This window comes from Prenolepis imparis, unplaced genomic scaffold (assembly GCF_030444845.1).
Source record: "Prenolepis imparis isolate NDT839.2.m4 unplaced genomic scaffold, iyPreImpa1.0 SCAF_1, whole genome shotgun sequence".
Taxonomy (NCBI): Eukaryota; Metazoa; Arthropoda; class Insecta; order Hymenoptera; family Formicidae; genus Prenolepis; species Prenolepis imparis.
In genome coordinates this window covers 684,049-703,431 of record NW_028141159.1, presented here as the reverse complement: position 1 = coordinate 703,431, position 19,383 = coordinate 684,049, and the positions used below count along the sequence as shown (strand labels likewise).

The window sequence follows — 19,383 nt, the reverse complement described above, 5'->3', positions numbered from 1 at the left end:
TTTGCGTTGGTGGGGGGGTTAACTTAATAGGGGTGCCGTGGCCTTGCTATATCATTCGTGCGGTGAGATTCGAGCGAGTAGGTAGTGTCGCGAGTCGCTCCGTATATCGTTACACACTTTTCGAGAAATGCCATCACTTTCTATTACTATTATTACAAGCGACCATCAGCCCGTATAATTCTCTCGCGACAAGCGACACGTAAAGCTATCGCGATGACTATTTCATCGAAATAACGAAAAGATGTTTGATAAGTACGATCGTTATTTACTCCGTATTTCCATATTTATTAAATGCAATATTTATTATAAATTTTCGACGAATGCATTATTGAAATGTGTTCTTCGTGAAATATGTCAAACCTATCATGCGAATTAATTATATTTTTCACTTCGCCAACATTTATCTTTAACTTAACTTTAACTCGTATATTGTTTCGAATATATAAATATGAATGTATGTATAATTATAACGCGAAATGGAACAAATTTGTTTAAAATGCGAAAACAACATAATAGCAATCGAAAAATATTGCGAATATCTCGTGACTTTCGAATGTCAAACGGATCGTACATCTTTTCACATTACTTTTTCATCGTATAATAAAATGCGCGTCGTATACGCGTTAATTAACGTCGGGAATGCCGTGTAAAGTATCGCGCGATCGTATTCTGCTGTTTGTAATTAAGCGTGTTTTCACGAGTGAATGCCATGAACGAGCAGCGAGCAATGGACAAGAGAGAGAAGGACATTGGCGCAGCAATTATGAAGTGAGTAATTATTAGTTGTAAAATTAATTACTTATTTATTTCAATTAATATTTTTATATACGTATTTAATATATTTCAACATTGTTTTTAAGATTTAAAGTTATGTACGTTATTTATACGAGAAAATTAGATTTTTATTTATATACTTTTCAAGGGTTTGTATAAAAAAAACTTTTTATTCGGTAATTACGCGACCCATTTTATTAAATATTCGTGTAAAGAGGACAAATAAAAAATTCGATTGCGCGTAATAATTAATTTTATAAATATTAACTATTTTTTGGATACTCTACTTTATTCATATATTAATGCCCTCTGTTCAAGTTTTGCTTTTTTTTTTTTTTTTCTAATAATAATTTACCTTGGGAATCAATTAACATTTTCGTTGAAGAAGCAATTATACGTGATTGTCTCGATGAGGTAATTCAAAGAGCGACGTTCGATGAATATCATGAATAAAGTATTCCGCGCTTTTTTCATTCGGACGATTTCTCACTCTTATTTCCGGCGGAGATCTGTCGGTCTTTTGTCTCGTAGATGAACTTTAGACAGTTCGAGGGGGGATCGTCTGGTGCCACTTTGAGAGGCCCGTACAGTCCATTAACGACCAACATCTGGCCCTTGCCAGCTGCCATCCGGTAAAAGGCAATCCATGGTCAGGATCTAAGCGTGATGTTCGGATATTTAGGCTCATCTTTCACCGCATTCCTTATTTCCTCCAGAACATTGTACCGCGATACGGAGATGTATATTTCACGACATAAAACTCGTATGTATTGGGTTTGAAATTACGTTTCTTTAGGTTTTTTCCTTACGTTTCTTATAAAATGTATTTTATAAAACGAAATTCAATGACAAGATTTCCAGTTTTTCGTTGTGCTTTGCTTAGATATCTCGATTTAAGAGATTTTCTGGGATCTCCCGAGGTAACGTGAGAAGATTTTACCTTTGATTTTTCCGAAATTTATGTTATTTCCGATCTTGACGTTTATGGTATTTTCGCGGCACGAATCGCGCAGCGAAATCGCGATCGCGAAATATTGCTCCAATAAAAATTGATTGCTTCGCGTACGCGCGGAGATTTTCTGTCGCGTCGAGGGGACGACAAAGAGCGAGCGTCGCGGAGATATCGCGTGTATATAAAAAAGAGGGAGAGAAATAATACATCGCACATGTGTTCTCATATTTTCTGAAATGGAAAACGCGCGTTTCCAGTCGCACGCGTGCACACGCGTGTCGAAAATACGGTTCCGTCTCTTCTCGGTTTTACTGTGAAAGAAGAGTAGTACAAGACGAGAGAAACGCGATATTTTCAGTAACCCCTGCGAAAAATTGTCACGGTGTGATATTAAATGTTTCGAGAGACAGTTTCAGAATTGAGAGAGATGCAAAACACTCTGACAATAAAGTATTAGATTGGGTAACATTGAGATATATTTTTTGTACGAATACATTTACGGAGCAAATTTTGAATGAAAAATGTCAGGGTATATTAAATTATTTGATTTTGTCGCACAAATTGCGTCCTTACTTGATTTTCAATAATAATTTGATATTAATTATACATCGCAATGTAACTCTAATGATTAGTTTGCCCTTCATGATTAATCGTGTTGGCTTTAATAATATAACCTGGAATACATTAGTAATTACGCCGCAACGCGTTAATAATCATGCTTGGCCTCATATATAAATTGCGGATATAGCAATAATGTGATGTAATTTGGGTCTCTCTCTCTCTCTCTCTCTCTCGAGGCAATTAATATCGTTTATTTCGGGGGTTTCTGAAATATATATTATATATATATTGCTATATTATTGATTATTGTACATTGTTGCCTCTTACTTTATATAAAATACTTTTTCTCCCTTAATTAATTAAGACTGTGACGCAATCGACGAAAGAGAGAGAGAGAGAGAGAGAGAGAGAGAGATTAAGAAGGAGAGAAAGAGAAGGTGCGAGAATGAAAATTGTGTTTGACTATCCAATGGTTCGGATTCTCCTCATTGTTCAATAGGGATAATCACGTTTTATTCGTATTATCTTGTCGCGCGCAGCCCTTCGGGGGTGGATGGCTGACTGACTGGCTGTGTCGACTCAGGGTCTTCGTATAACGGGATGGGATTAACTTCCCTTGTACGCCGCAAAAACAGGTTCTCCCCTCAAAGTCCTCTCTTCCGCGAGAAAAGCCGAAGCGACGGTAGGATTTTATATCGTTCGTTGCGTGAAAATGTTCTCTCGTTGCGCATTTACGTCACGTTTATTATATACGCACGCGTTATTACGTCAATCCGTATACGATATTCGCGACCTGTATATTCACGATACCTAACGATACCTAACGTATATATACGTATATATATACCGAGTCGGACCGTAATGGGAAATTTCGGAACGTTGCGCTGATGCGGCGAACGCTCCATCTCTCTCGTAACAATCTCGCCGCCGGCTACTACTAGCCGAAACTACTTCTCTCCAGTACATTAAGCTAGATTACCGCAATTAGCTACACCGCGCGTGTAAACTTGTTGGCGCGAAGCGTTTGGCATCTGGCAGCAGATACTGCTAACAGATTGCGGTCAAACTCGAGCTGCTCCCGAGCCTTATCGCCTCCATATAGTTTCCGCGAAAAAGTCGTTTCCTATCCGCGAGATTAGGCACACTCTGCGAAATTGCGGCGGACTGAAACTACGTCGTCAAACTATATAATGATTGTAACATTTTGTTTCTAAACTCGTGTTTATTAAAGATATATACGAGAAGTCTTATTCGAGAGGAATATATTATCGACGAACAAAAATACAAACGAATCGTGATTATTTTTGCAAAAACTGGAATTTTATATACGAGAATTTAATATTTTTACACGATTAAAATACATAATACGTAGTTAGAAAATTTCCGAAAATGAAATTTATTCATCTTTTATTTGGCTTGGACGATTATTATTGTAATATCAATTAACGCGGTATGAAAAATCGATGATGAGATTCGCATGTTGATAAACACTGTTGTTTCGTAAACACTGATTTGTATTCAATAGGCCCGACTCGAACAAGGTTTCTGCTTTTATAATGCCATTCGTTTCAATACGGCTTCACATATTAATTCTTTAACCGATGCTTTCGATTTTTATTTGCGTCAAATGACTAAATAATATTACTTTTCGAAATGCGATTGTTTGTACTTTAAAGTGATTTTATTTGGCATTTAAATACGCTTTGATACTTTGTCTTTGAGGAAAATAATGTTATACTCACATGCGCGAAACATAATTATCGGTCCTGCGGGCAGAGAGCTTTAATCTCGACGGAAATTCTGAACGCGGTTTGGCTGATACAAAGCGTGGTTATCACGTCGGGATTATCACACTTGGACACTTTGCCTCGAGAGACGTCAATGTTTTTTAAGGCGGAAAAGCGGGACTGCATATATATCCCTTAATTTATTGAGCATAAATTTAATAGGATGAACTTTTTCACCGACATTTCAGCTTCTCGAGATACGCTTTTGACATTTCGACGGCGAATAAATCGGGATCTGTACGCGCGATTGATTCTTTTATATTAATCGTGAATTGCGAGTGGGAGAGGCGACACGCATTGATTGCGCAGAAGAGTCATTACGCGACGATAAACGAAACGAGAGACAGCTGCGCCGGGTGAAAGCGGAAAAGGGGAAGGGGGTCTCTTTCGTAGGAGAGGCGCTTTAGTTCCTCTGTCCCCACTTCCCTTCGGGGGTCTTTCTAAGATCGAATCGCATTTAAGCTCGTCACGTTTATTAATCAAAGAGAATATATACACTCCTATCCTCGGCGATTTTATGAGTCGCGCGCGCGCATTTTATGGAAACTTTCTTTAGCAGCTATCCTCTAGAAGAGCTATACGTATAGACTTTCTTTTCGCGCGAAAAAAAACTTACAGCGACGATGACGCGAATTTTATTCTTCGATACTCAATCTATGCATTTTTGTACGAGCTTGCCTTTAAACTTTATATCGTTTTCGACATCGTTGATCGGCAATGCTGATCGATATAGATGCAGATTGGCGTTTTATACAGGCCATACGATATATACACGATCGCGGACACATTTATCGACTAACACAAAGGTGTTTTTAGCGCTAACGTAAGCGTAAAAATTATCGCCTGGGCGCGCAGCTACTGACCTATAGCTTAATATTTCCGACACAGAGCACGGAGTATTTGCGTCGCCGCCCGCGCCCGCCACACACCACGTTGTATTTTGTTTTATAATTTCTCCTTGGATTTCTCTCTCTCTCTCTCTCCCTCTCTCTCTTTCTTTATTTCCACTCGAACGCGTCGCGTGTCTCAATGACGAAGCGAAGCGCGCCATGTTAAAACGTAAAATTTCGCGCGTATACATATAAATATGCGTTCGGCGATCTAATTTTAATCTCCTCGCTGCGTCGGTATAATTCGCGGCGTGGCAGACGCCGCTATATTTGTCCCTATAATCGTTTTTACTCAATTACTTGCGCAGGACGCGTCGCATTAGCAAAGGATTCACAATCAGGCTTAATTTCGACTTTGCGTAAAAAAAAAAAAAAATTTTGTCAGACGAAATAATAAAGCAGGATTTATTTCGGTGGATTTAGAAAAGGTAGTATGGGGCAATAACATTACATGTTATTTGTTCTTGGTTTAAATACTTGACGAGTCAAGATTGATCGCCAACGATAAACATTTTTGTTTATTTTCTTCCAATTCTCGACGATTTTCGAAGAAAATGACATGAAATTTTTGGGTGTGAGAATAAATCGCAATTGTTTCTATTTCTCTTCTATTTTTAGCAATCTTACTAGAATAAGACGTAAAAATTTTAAAGGAAAGAATATTTATAGTTGTAAATTGTCGAGATTAGAGATAATCAGAGACGTACTTATTATTAGGAAAATTTACAAAGAGTCTACGTTTCGATATGCGGTTTTTCGGAGCACACGATGTATCTTTATATATACGTATACGAAGCTCTTACGCGTCCTTCGCATTAGCCTTTTGTCTCGTATCGCCTCCCCCGCTGCGAGACTTATCTCTCTCGAGCAAAAAGCAATTTTTTTGTTTTTTTCAGCGATCTTTGCGAACGCATCGATTAAACCCGAACTTGGAACATGCTGGTACTTCTCTTCAGCCTTCTCGGCATCGCTCGCTGCACATGCACATGCAAGTTTCGGGTCACGGTCTTGCACGCAGGTCTGCGTCGCGTCCGTACCAGTCTCTCTTTGTGAAACACGTTCTGGAGCGTTTCGCCGTAATCTCCGTCGTGAAAGGTTATCACACGATCGCATTGTGTATTCGCATTTTGCGCCCGGAACAATCGAGCGCTCCGTTTCGTGAGAGAAAAGCGTGCGGTGAAATGGCTGGATATTGCGAATACATCGTCCATTATCTCGCTTTTTAATTAAGTTAAACGCTGCCTCGAAATTAAGCCTTTGTTTGCCGAGGGTATATACGCGAGAGAGCGTGTCTACGAGGCAAAGGAGAGAAAAAAAAGAAAGACCGCGAAAAAATGGAGTCGATGAAGCAATCGACTCGAAGATCCAGACCGATTTCTCGAAAATTACCACAGTCGTTTTCTTCTTCTTCTTCTTGAATGTAGTACAATTTCCTTGGTCTATGCACCGGACGCACTTTGCCGCTTTGGATCCGTCAATGGAAAGCTATACTATACTATATATATCTACCACGTTTCACGCAGGTTTATACTCATTTTCGACAGATGTTTCACGAGGGTGCAAGCGCTACGCGATCGGTCTTATACGTAAAGCTTCTCTCATATTGCCGCAGCCTTCACATGCCCTTTTCTTTGTTCACCCTCGGAATTTACGCAGTATCCCATCTTTTTCAGGGTGTGGTAGAGAATTTTTTTGACGTAGAGTTCTCAACGAGAAAGAAATTTTTTATTCGCCCTCTCCTTTTAATCTTCTCGTCGTTTTCGTTAAACGAAATTCGTGATTTTTCGCGTAATATTAATCTTTGAGTTTATCAAATGTAATTTGTACTCTCTCTATCTCTCTCTCTCTCGTCCGTTTGCTCCCGTAGCCGTGACCAGGGAGGCAGGAAATTGGAAATGCAAACGTTGCAAGGAGTGGACGACACGAGCCGGGAAATGGATGTTTCTCAAATTCTCGTTCACCGTCGTCCCAACTTTACTTGTCGAGATTCGAAACGCCGTCGATCCATCCAGTGTGCGCCGGCTAGTCGGAAGTGAAATCCTCTCCAGGTACTCTCCTCCACCTTCGCTTCCTCCCGATTCGCTTCATCCCGAGATAGCTTCGTTATTGGAACGGCGAATTTGATTAAGGGCGTCAGCATTCTCCATCGCAGCTGGAAGGATATTCATCTCGCTTCTTTCGTGAATATAATCCTCCCTTTTCTTGTATCTCTCTCACATATTATTCCTCCCATTTCGGCTCCTTTCCATTGTCCGCCCATTTGGCCGGCGAAACATTTTCATATCTCCAGTACTAACGCGAATTATATTGTCATTCGATTAAATTTGAAATAATATTTTTTTTTCGACGTAATTACAGTTTAATATATTATAAAGTGTTTAAACATTGTAATAATTTATATAGCATAAAAACTCGCTAATTATGTTTTTTGTTTATTTGTTTACAAGACCGCCCATTATATACATATAGCAAAATGCATATACATGACTTTAAAATGAAATAATAATTAACACAGAATGCGGTTTTAATTCGCGTTACGCGTGCTAATATGGAAGTTTAATTCACGTTGCGTTGAATTAAGTGGAATTTTCACGGTACGAAAGAGTTAATTGCCGGCTTTCCGTTATGAATTTTCCGTCGAGTCGAAAGCGATCGTTCTTTTCCCATTTCTCTCGACAGACGGAGGTGAAGAGAGAGAGAGAGAGAAAGAAATAACAGTCGCTTTAACAGCGAGTTACGGCCAGCTTTGACGCTAATGATCGTCCAAGTAGATTTAAACCCATCTCGCGCCGTTGCACGTCTCGCACATCGCGAACGTGTTTTTATTTTTGCAACCATCGTGCGTATATGATGCTTGTATAGCGTATCAAAAGACAAATGGTCGCGGGGATTGCGACAAATTTTGTCGCTAAACAATCCTTTATCGCAGAAGAAAACGAGTCTTTCGCAAGTTGCCCCGCCAGACACGTTTTGTTCGATTACGATTGGAGTAATAACGGCGTCGAAAGACTTTGTTTCGCGAAAGAAATGTCACTCTTTTTTTTATCGCGATCGAAGAAAGTGTTTCCTCTCTTCGTCGTTCGACTCGCACACCAGATCTTTAATCCGGCGATCAAATATTATTGCTATCGCGCGACGTGGTCGCGTCTGAGTATACGCGTCAAACAAACACGGCGATAAAGAATTGGTGCTCTCTTACGTGTTTTCTTTGATAACAAATTCATGCGCGTTTTATTGCGCGACGAAAGTACGAAGGAGAGATGCCGTTTGATCTTTGGCAGCCCGCGCGAAGCTATAGCTGCGAAAGAAGCTCCTAGTCTCGACTACGCGTGTGTATAAGAGATAACGCCCGATAAGAGTTTCTTCCGTTTACGTAGGCACGATATTGGCGAAGAGGGGGAGGTCTTGGCGAAAGCCACCGAGTTTCCTTTTCATAATTTACAAACTTAACGCAGATATGTTTATACGCGTCTTTAGCGCGAAGGCTATATACTTTTTAACGTATATAGCCTTCGCGCTAAAGACGCGTATAAACATATTTGCGTTAAGTTTGTAAATTATGAAAATCGCCGACGCAGGATATTGTACTTTTAAATGTATAAAAAACGACACGTGTCACTTGAATCAATTCGCGACGCGATAACCGCCTATATCGATGCTCGTTATCTTCTTTATCATCCGCTTTCAGATTTTCTTTCTGGCAGAAGTGCGTGTTTCTCGAATATGCAACATCGGCGCGCGCGCGCGCGCGCACACACACACGTTAACAGAAGTATAGAAGCATAGCTGCTATACGTAACTCAACTCAACTCGGCTCGTCTCGTCTCGGCTTGCCATGTTGTTTTCGTCGAGGGGGCAGACCTCGTGGATCTCGACTCTTGGGCTACGTCACAAGTGTCTATTTATACTCCGACGCAGCGTATAAACTTATACAGGGTGTTTCCTCGCGACTCGTATTCACCGGCTTGCCTTTGTCGCTCGTTAATCGACCGACGTAGATGCGCTACAGCCAAGAGACACGTCGTACATGTTAATGAGGGAAGCAAAGTGCTTGTTGAAACGCGTGTAAAACGCACGTGGGTGAAGCGGGAAGGCAAGAAGCGTCGTACATGTATTACCTTTCAATCTTTTTTCACTTTTCGTCATATACATGTATATAAAGAGAGAGGAAGAAATTAATGAAAATGTAGAGTAGAAAGATAAATCAAGTTGTTAAATTTGCGAATTTGAATCACACCAACGATATATATATATATAAGCGCGGATAGACGAAAGGGTTTACAAAGAAAGCGAGAGAAATAACGACGCGGTTACGTTTAATTGAGAGACGAATACACGAGGGAGCTTGAGACACAAGGGTGCCAGACAGACCTGTCCCACTCTGTATATGCATTCTTCGTGAATGAAGTTGACACAGCATCCGGATCTTCCCTTCCCCGTCCGCGAAGGGTATATCTGCTTACCCTACTACCTACCTATACACCGATGTCGATGCCAGCCGAGACGGTATTTCCGTTCGCGGTGACTGTAGGAATATCTGACGTGTTTGAACGGAATTACGAATATCGAACGTTCTCGCGACGTTCACCCCCCGTATGAGGAAAATTCTCGCTATTGGAAAAGGAATACGATACACACGCGCATATGAGCGCCGACGTCGCGTCGGCTCGAAACGGTCGAGGAAGTCGGAAGAAAGACGAAAGGTGCCATAAATAATAACGAATGCGCGTGTAACAAAGTATATATAGATCCGTATATAGATCGTCGTTTCCCTTCCCGTTCGGGCAACAATTTCCGTGGAACGAGGAATAAGATACGATTACAGATGAGTGCATTTAATGCGAGAACGGTATATTCGGGTTCTCGACGTTCGTGCCGTGACATCGGAGCCTCTGTCGTCACTCCCAGGTCTGCAATCTGCGTGAATTACGCGCCACGCAGATTACAGAGAGCGGAGAGAGACGACAGGGGAGTTTACGGCCGCGAGATATATACACGGTGGATCTAGCGAGAGCTCGTTCTCGACATTGCACACAAAGCAACTGCGTGATAATTTGCAATCATTTATATATAAAGATGCGATAATTTTATTCCGCTCTCCGATTGTTTCTTCTTTTAATATACCGCTAGACGCCATCAAGTAAAGTGGAAGCGAATACGTTCTACCTTACTCGACGCTCTTTCTTGGCCGGAAACGGTGCGAAATCACCATCTCCTCCGCGCGCGAACGTCACGAATCTGACATTCACCGACATCGTTTGCGCTATAACGCAACCGCCGCACGGTTGAGTCGAGTTTCTGCCGCGATATATCCGTTAATGGATTAAGCCGTTCGCCAAATTGCATTTTTATATCCGCCGTTTCTCCGCGGAATGGTCTTTTGTTCCACTTACGCCATTAACCGTAAGGAACGGTCACAAGTCATAATTAAACAAAACTAACGGTGTATTTTGCGAAGGAGAGGAAAGGGGGCGGGCGCACATTACACATAGCTCCAACGTACATATATACACATATCTATATACTGTTAATTATGGGAGCCGAGGGAAAAATTATGGTCGCGAAAAGAGGGTCGTTCGAAATTATCCAAGTTATCGTTCTGACCTTTTTTTTTTTCTAATATACATACATCTACGTGCATATATTGAAGAGAAAATCAATCGAAATAAGGAAAGAGCGTAGACGAAGAAGAAAAAATCGCGATATCGATTGGAAATTCGTTATTCGTCGCGTTAATCGCGTGGGGAGAAGCCGATTTTTTCGGGACGTCGGGCGATAAAATCGCTAATTCGCCGATAAACGCGAATTTAATCGGGGCCGACTATTTATAATCGAGTATATAGCATCTATCGCGGGATGCTATATACTTGAGTTATAGTCGTGTCTGCGCGATCGATCGACATACCTATATTATAAGTAACATGTAGATACATAATGTTACAATAGTGCTTGAAATATAATTCTTTTTTTTTTTTTTATTATTCTGACACACGAGCTTATATTTTCGACCATTGTTATCGTCCGTCTAAATTGTCAATTTGGTTTATTCGCGACGTCGCAATATTTCGTCAAAGTACTCGGATTAATCCAACGGATTCTTTTTTTACACAAAACTGATCGCTCTACGTCACAGGTTTGCGATACGTAACGTTTACGCAACGCAAATTGGAAACATCGCAAACGAGTTTGCGAAACGACAATAACGATAATAATAATAAAGATAGCGGGACGGGATATTTAATTATTGCCCGTTAATTATGTAATTTCTAGTCAATCGAAACCGTTAATTATCTCTTTTGTTTTTTTTTCCTCCGCTTGCTATTTTTCTCGCTTTCCTCGATCCTTTTGCAACTAAAATTACATAAGTGTATTATACGCGCTGCTTCTAATTAGAATTACCAGGACATGGAGCGTATACACTGTAAAAAAATTTAGTAAATTTACACAAATAATAGGTGTAAAAATTACATGATTAGTCTTGTAAATATAAGAAATCATGTAATTTTACAGAAATTATGTAATTCCACAAAATTATGTAGATTTATCTTTTATTATGTAAATATATCTTCTTTTATATGGAAACTTACGAAATAATATGATATTTTAAAGATTTTATGTAATTATCTAAATTTTTGTAATATTACTCAATACAACAGTAATATTCTATATATCGTGTTTAATAATATGTTTAATAATATGTTTAATAATACAATTATAAAAAATATTTTTATATTATCGTTTTATAATTTTACATACATATTGTAAATTTACTTTTGCAATCAGCTTAATTACAAATGAAGAAATTAATTTTACTTGTATATACTGCAAATTTACAAACGCGTGGAAATTTACAACTATTATAGTGGGTCTTAAAATTACCCACTATAATAGTTGTAATTTTACACAACATTTTTTTACAGCGTAGTTATGTGAACGCGGCGCGACTATGATATACGAAAAGTACGCTAAATAATTCAACAACGCTTAAAATTAATCGAGAAATTGATAAATGAAAGACTAACGAGATTGATACGAAAGCCAGCTGTTTTTATAAATTTCGTTTTATAAGATTCTCATTGATAACGACCATCAGCCGCGAAAATGATGCGTTTCCACGCGTTCGTCGTCTCCGGGGAAAAGCGCGAACCGTGAAATTATGCGGCGGATCGGTTTTTCAGACCATCGAACGGGTGCGGATTACAATTTCAAAATTGTCGTTAAAATGCATGAGTTCTCGCGACGACGACGACGACGCAGCGAGAAGAAAGGTAAAGATCCTGACGTAATCACGAATCTACGAAATGTAAAAGATATCGTTTGCAAAAATTGTGGAAACGATTCCATTTCGTGCACGACACATTTACATTTTATATATACGATATAAAAAACGTAAATGTAAAGTTAACAACTTAACGAGGTATGCATTTCCGTCTCATTCCATTTTAATTACATCGATAAGCATATCGATATAATAATCACGCCTGCTCGTGCGATTTAATCAAATTGACGATTGAAAAAAAAAAAAAAAAAAACATTAGATGCGCGAGGTGTTTTTTGAATCGTTATTCGAAACGCAAACACGGGATTATCAAAGTCGAAAGATCGCGCGCGGAAGATTTACGAACGGGTCAAAATTTAAATAGCAGCCGTCCTTGAGTGCGTTCGCTCCTTAGCGCCTCATCGTAGCCATAAGCGGCGCGAATTCTTGCCGATCGATTTCTTTTTCTACGTCGACTGCGTAGTTGCGTACGTCGGCTTGCTCGATTATCGAGTTTTTTTTCCTCGACTGAAAATATTATTAATCATCGGCGAGATTGAACACACGGTTGTCAATCACGAAACTGTCTTCATTCGCGAGTATCCATTTCTGATAACGCCAACACTTTTAGATTTGCGTCGTAATTTCGCTCAAGATATTGTTCCGACTCACGTACACACATACGTGAGATACATGCTTTTATTATTAAGTAAGTGAAACTAATTTGCCAAGTAATCGACTGAAAGCAAAAATATTGTTTACAGGATAGCCTGGCGGAGCATCGTTCGTCCTTGGCTACGACGCATCATCGCCACGAGTGAATTTTTGTATTAATTTTTATATAACCTGTTTTGCATTTTTTTTACTATTTGTGCATTTTTAAAGATGATTGCGCAAGCAAATGTTAGGAAATTTTGTTTACTCAAAGATACTGCATAAAATATATCTATATAAATTATGAAATTTACTTTTTGCGACAAAGACTTTAGAAAAATACGCAAACTACTTTAAAGCTTGCTCGTTCAGCAATCGAGAGGGAGAGAGAAAGGTCCTTTATCATTATTTAAAGATTAACTTTACATTAAAATGCTTTACATTAAAATGTAATTTAAGTAACGGTGCTTTCGCACGTGAGATGAAGATTATAAATTTTCACATGAAATGTTCGACATTGCGCACAAAGAGCGCAAATAATGACGCGGGAAAGGATTTCATTGGTGTTACGTAATAATTGCTATGCTACAAAAGTGTCGTTACGTAATTATGTCCCCTTGAAATTGAACGGAAAACGAGAGAGCTGTATTTAACAGTTCGAGAATCTCTCTCTCTCTCTCTCGATGCCCATTATGTTACAAATCACGCTTTGCCGATATATAGCTCTGTACCACAAAAGACGGGATATATAAATATAATATCGCGGAATTATTATCGCCACGTGTGTGCGTTTGCCACGTGCGACGATTGCACGAGGAGCACGAGATCACGTTGCCGCGTCGCAACATCGGTCGATCGGTGGGGAAAATGCGAGATTCTGGAAGGAGAGGAGAATTTTCTCGCTGTGGAAAAAAAAAGAAAAAAAAACGCGCGATATATCGAGAATATTTTTCAGTCTTCGCAAATAGAGCCGGCGCTATTTTTCGTCGCGCTGTTATAAAAAAAAGCCGCGCGTTCTCGCAACGCAAACAATCTTATAAAGTTAACCGCCGCCGAGTGTGACATCACAACGCGCCGAGATAACATCGAGATTAATTCGTTCTCGGAGATATATCCGGTCTGTTTTTCGAATGTGTGCAAGAACACGATGGAGCCATCCCTAAGATTTTCTGTGACCCCTCCCCCTTTGTAGCTTACGTAATATTTTACAATTTTACTATTAAAATTTTTTAATATTTTAACCCTATTTTAGAGATGGAGAATTGATTAAATGTGAGTTATATGAATGTTGAATACATTTATTGTACCAAAGTAAGTCTGTGCGAAATATCAAGTTTTATTTTCATTATTTTTATAAAATAGTTAAAATCGTTGATAAAGACGACTAATCAATGAATGAAACTGATGAAATCTTTTATGATTTTTTGGTGAAAAAAAATGTTTATTAAATTTATTCTTATTAGAGGAACATTTGATAAAATCTTACGTAAGAACTACTTCAGCAGGTGGGGCACCCCTTCATCCTACATAAAAAAGCGTAAAAAAATTCTGACTCTCCCTCAAAAGCCTTATAATTTAGGAATGGTTTCTATTGAATTTCGATCGCGAGATCGCGGATACTCCAATGGCACGTTTTTTTCCTCACTCGATGCGATTTCGGATTTCGGGGGGCTATCGCGATATCAAATCTCTTTTACACTTTGAAATTCGCGAGATAACGTTGACTGCGAAGTATCAGCGCGCTCTAAAACGTCGAGTATCTCTAATGCCGGCGTCCCCCTATTTATACTTTGAGCTTACGCATCGAAATTTCCCTCACACGAAATTGTATGAAAGAACGTGGCGTGTGCGGCAGAGGGCAGGGGGCAGGGGGCCCTAAAGACTGCCCGCGGCACCGCCGCGAAATTCGGGAATGTCGGGAACCCGACGAATCCAGTATCTCCGCGAATACACGGGGTCTCCAATTTTCACTCTTTCTTCTCTTTTTCTCTCCCCCTTCCTCTCGTTTGGAGGAATCGGACGGAGAAAAACGTTTCTGCGAACGAGTCTCTCCTCGAGGCGCCGACGTATTTTTTTTTTTTCGTTTCTCTCTCGCGTTCTTTACATTTGAAATTCACGATTAACAATTTGGAGGTATCATCCGTCGAAAAATTTCGCGAAAGAATTCTGAACCGTCCGTCATCGTGGATGGAATCCAAATAATTGGTGAAAATTGAAATCTGAAATTTTTCTTTTCCTTCCGCAAGTAGACCATCGGTCCTGATTATATGTCCCTGTTGTCCGTCGACAAACGGTCGATGAATAATTCCGCGCTCGACCCCGCTCGTCGTTCCATATGTTCCGACCTAACCGCGACCGATCGACCGCGCCGACCGGAGTTTTTCCTTGGCGAAACGACTTCGGCCTCCTTCCGCCATTGCGACGCGGATTGAAACGTTGCGAAGGAATAGGGGCCGTGGGAAAAGCGGTAAAACGCGCGTCTCGGTAGCGCAACGCGCGCTCAGAACCTTTTGCTCCAAGTTCGTCGACCGCCACTCTCGGTGCACTCTCGGTGCACTCGACTCTGCGCAATCTCGCGCGCGCTGTTCTTTCCGCCTCTCCCTCATTACCCGGGATAATATTGCCAAGAGTGAGATTTAAAGCCCGCGAGAAGCATCAAATGTATGTAATATTGAGTTCCAAAATGATGACATTTCAAAAGTTTGAGTCGTATATCGCGCGCGAGCTAAATTTTTTCCACGTCGTATCAGTACCTATACTTTGTCGATAAATGGAGACTGTTATTACGGCGTGTCGCAAACATTCTCGTTGGCTCCTTGCGCGTCGGCGACTTTGTTTACAAGTAACCTGCGAACGCGACAAATTGACGGGGCATCAATCGTTTCTCTCGCGCGCCAATAGGCAGACGTCGTCGTCGTCGTCGTGTTTGAGCATTTTGTTTAAAAATAAATTCTCGACGGGGATTGATTCTGCGACAGGCCGCCTGATAAAATAGACACGTGACGCAAATGAGGCGTTCGCGGGAAGGGTTCGCAATAGGTTACGGGCTTACGTGGGGTGTAAATTATTAATAATAAAAATTGATTGCCCCGAACGAGAGAGCTCGTTCCAGCCAATCTCCGCGAATGACGCATAATCGAATCCTCGAAATGCTAATCGAACGTCATTGCGCGATTTCCACTCCGTGGCTGGCGCGGGATTTCATGCCGCGGTCTGCCCAGAAATGTAACCAATAATGTAATGCGAAATTTTATCTCCTTAATTATTTAGCAACGTGTCAAATCAGACATCTCTGAAAACTATATCGAACGCGTTGCAAAATTTAATTACGAGTTATAAAATATTTAAGTCTACGAGGAAATTCTGTTTTTATCTTATTTATCTAATAGCTATGCGTGAAATATTTTAACTGACAAACATTTATGTTTCGTTACAATGAACGTTGTTTCCGATAAACTCGCGCGCGAGAATTTCTTTTTCCTATTTATATAAATTTTTATACAAGAGAACGATGTAACTGTCCAATAAAAAGTTTCTCGCAAAGTTTTTGATGCTTCTTGGCGCGCATGAAAACTCGATTAATTATTTTTTATCTCATAGAGAGCGTTATCGATCGCGTGTAAATCGCGGAAGGCGATCGTGCTAGCAGTTGATACGTTCATTTTATATTATTACGACTCTATATAACTCGCGCGCGAAATAAATTTTTACTTTGCGTCGATGTCGCGCCGCTTCTTATCTTTTCTGTCTTTGTCGCGTAATAAAAGTCCCCGTAATCGAGACGCTTTGCGATATATCTATATCGCAAAAGTATTTAGGAATTGTTATACGCACGTGTTGTGCATTTATACTTGAGATATAATTCTATATTTAGTTGTAAAAAAGATATTTTTATTCAACTTGTTTTATGTTTTTCCTTCCAATGTAACCTGAATTTTCGCGTTCATCCGAGATATCGCGTCTCTGATGTTGACGACGGAGAGAAAGAATGAATCTCTCGCGATTGACGTACGCTCTGGTCTCTCGGGCGCGTTAAAAACGAGCGTTAAATCCTCGTATCATCGCCTTCGCAAAGTTCGCCTCGAACGAATACGAGCCAAGGCTAAAGCAATATAACGGCAACGCACACCGGTGCGTCCCGATGACAGCGTTCATTTGTCCTCCTGGTAGCCTCAAGAGTTTTCGTACGAGAGAGTTGGCGATGATCTCTCGCGTTTTGACCCTATATACATATATACCCGCTTATTACTTTAAATACCGCTAGAGAGTATCGTTGCTTTCGCGGATTACGTTATTATGTACCGCTCGGATAAAGGATAATTTGCGTACGGTTGCTGCGTAAACTTGTAATTTATTACTCACAATTCTTACGCACACAGAGTCTTTGCAACTAGACGAGATAACTATTGTACAGTTGTGGAGAAGGGAAGAAGGGCGAGAGCGGCAAAGGATTTATATCCTACCCTCTGAAAGAATTCTTCGAAAATAAGAATTTATTTTCTCCGGAGATATATATATATATTATAGAGGTATTTAAAAATATACGATTTATATATAAAGAAAGATAATTGGAAAGTAGGTTTCTGCGACTTTGTGGAATATCCCGATCCGTACTCGTTCTCATGCACGTCGCGCATTATCGCAACACTTTTAATAAACGACTGAGAACGGATTATTATCATCGTTATATCCATCCTGATAACGGAGCATCGTTCTCTCGTGACGCGACGATGGCTTTTTATTCGCTTCCTCGGTTCAAGAAACTAGTGCATCTTCCCATGCTCCCTGGCTTCTTTTAATTGGTCATGTTCTTGAAAATTTTGCAGGCAGAAATTAATTTTCCTTCCGCGTGAGAGATATTCGATATGCAGGAGATGTCCTCTCTCGATCCACGCGTACCGAGAAAGACGCAAATTATTTATTTATTATAAAATATATAAAGGTATTTTATAATATAAATATATTATTAAAGTATCGAGATAATTTGAGGATAAAAATTTCTACAGATTCTCGAAAGTTTTAGAAAATGCAGGGCAACTAGAGTAGTAGGATGCATTTTTCGTTTCTGTACAAATGATTTAAAAAGAAGAGAGATATTTCACAATATTTCACGATAATCTTGGGTACAAATTGGCCAAGTATCGCGCTTTTGAAATTCTCGACAAAGTGTCACTCTCCAGGTCAGTAGAAGGATCGGCGTGTATCGGCGCCCTCGGATCACGACTGTCGTGCACGAACGAAACGAGCGACTTTCCAAGAGCACACGCTCGTGACAATCTATTCGCCGCTATTTCGACTCGAATGTATATACATATACGCGCGAGCGAGGAGAGAGAAAGTCTCGTATATCGAAACGTACGATTCCGTGGGACACTCGATTAGTCCTCACGACTTTGCCGACTTTGTCCGATTCTATCGACCCATGCCTTACATACTATGTTCGATCGCTGCTTGAATAGAAACGCGTGATTAATTTTGCCGTGTATGTGATGTCGGGACATTAAGACGGAAAACGTTGCATCGCTCAAATTGAATATATTTGTTGAGACGTGTTTCTTTTTTGGAATTACAATATACGTATTGTGATCCCATCGATTCTTTCGCTCCTCTCCTCTAGTTTCTCTGATTATACTCATCGTTATACTCTATAAAAAATATTTAAATTTCAACGAACTAAAAAGAGCCAGACGCGGATGATAGTGCGTCAAGAAAAAATTAATTTTCATTGAAACTGCTTAGTTGTGCACAGGGCACAAATTTTTCATAATACGATACCAAGTAATTAAATAAATCTCAATTCGAGATTTTACTTTTAACGCCTCTGTCTTCACTAAAGAAGCGTATTAGGTGAGAAAAAGAAATCAGTTTCAATGAAAATTATTAATTTTTTCTCGAAACTGATGCACTACCATTCGTGATTGGCTTTTCTTAGTTTGTTGAAATTTAAATAGATATTTCACATTGAGAGCCTTACTAAAGTCTTAGTCTATAAAAAATGTTATTTAAAACTTTGGAGGACTCGTATATATAGTTGTAAATAAAAATAAATGCTTTCATGCGCGTAAATAAAATGTTTTACACGACATTTTAAGTCGCTAGTCTTGCAGATTTTGGAGAATGGAGATTATTCCGGGCGTGTGAACCGACCTCGGCATTAATATGTCACGATTGTCAGTCACTGTCAATGTCGCTCTTGTTAAATCCTCGTAAAAGGAGATGAACACCTTGCCGAATAAGTTTTATCTCCGCTTAAATTTTCCTACGACGCAATATTTTTTAATTTCGCTATAAAATATTTACCGTTCGAGAGGTCGAATTCACGGTTAAACGTCGCGGCCATGATCGAGAATGATTTATGACTCGAGCGAACAAGTATCGTTTTTCCAGGCGCCGTTTTGTGGATCGAAGGCCACTATTCGCAAAAAACGTAAAAAAATAAAAATTAAAAAAAAACAAAAGAATCGCGTCGTTATTTCGGAGACCGAGAAGGGAGAGGCGAATTCGATT

The 19,383-nt window shown here is 39.8% G+C and overlaps 1 protein-coding gene across 5 annotated transcripts in view; it reads left to right on the top strand.

The window, feature by feature from the left end:
• Ipk1 (Inositol phosphate kinase 1) overlaps positions 1–19,383 on the top strand; it is a 78,369-nt gene that overhangs the window by 18,974 nt on the left and 40,012 nt on the right. Inside the window, exons 1-2 of one of the 5 annotated variants that reach the window (XM_083045969.1) lie at positions 324–768; positions 12,987–13,039. The exons of 1 other annotated variant lie outside the window; for it this stretch is intronic. In XM_083045969.1, coding sequence (XP_082902095.1) covers positions 710–768; positions 12,987–13,039 — 112 coding nt within the window. In that variant the 5' untranslated portion in view covers positions 324–709. Of the gene's footprint in view, positions 1–323; positions 769–5,860; positions 6,060–12,986; positions 13,040–19,383 lie in introns of those variants that run through there. 3 more of the 5 variants (XM_083046006.1, XM_083045979.1, XM_083045988.1) reach the window with 3 other exon arrangements.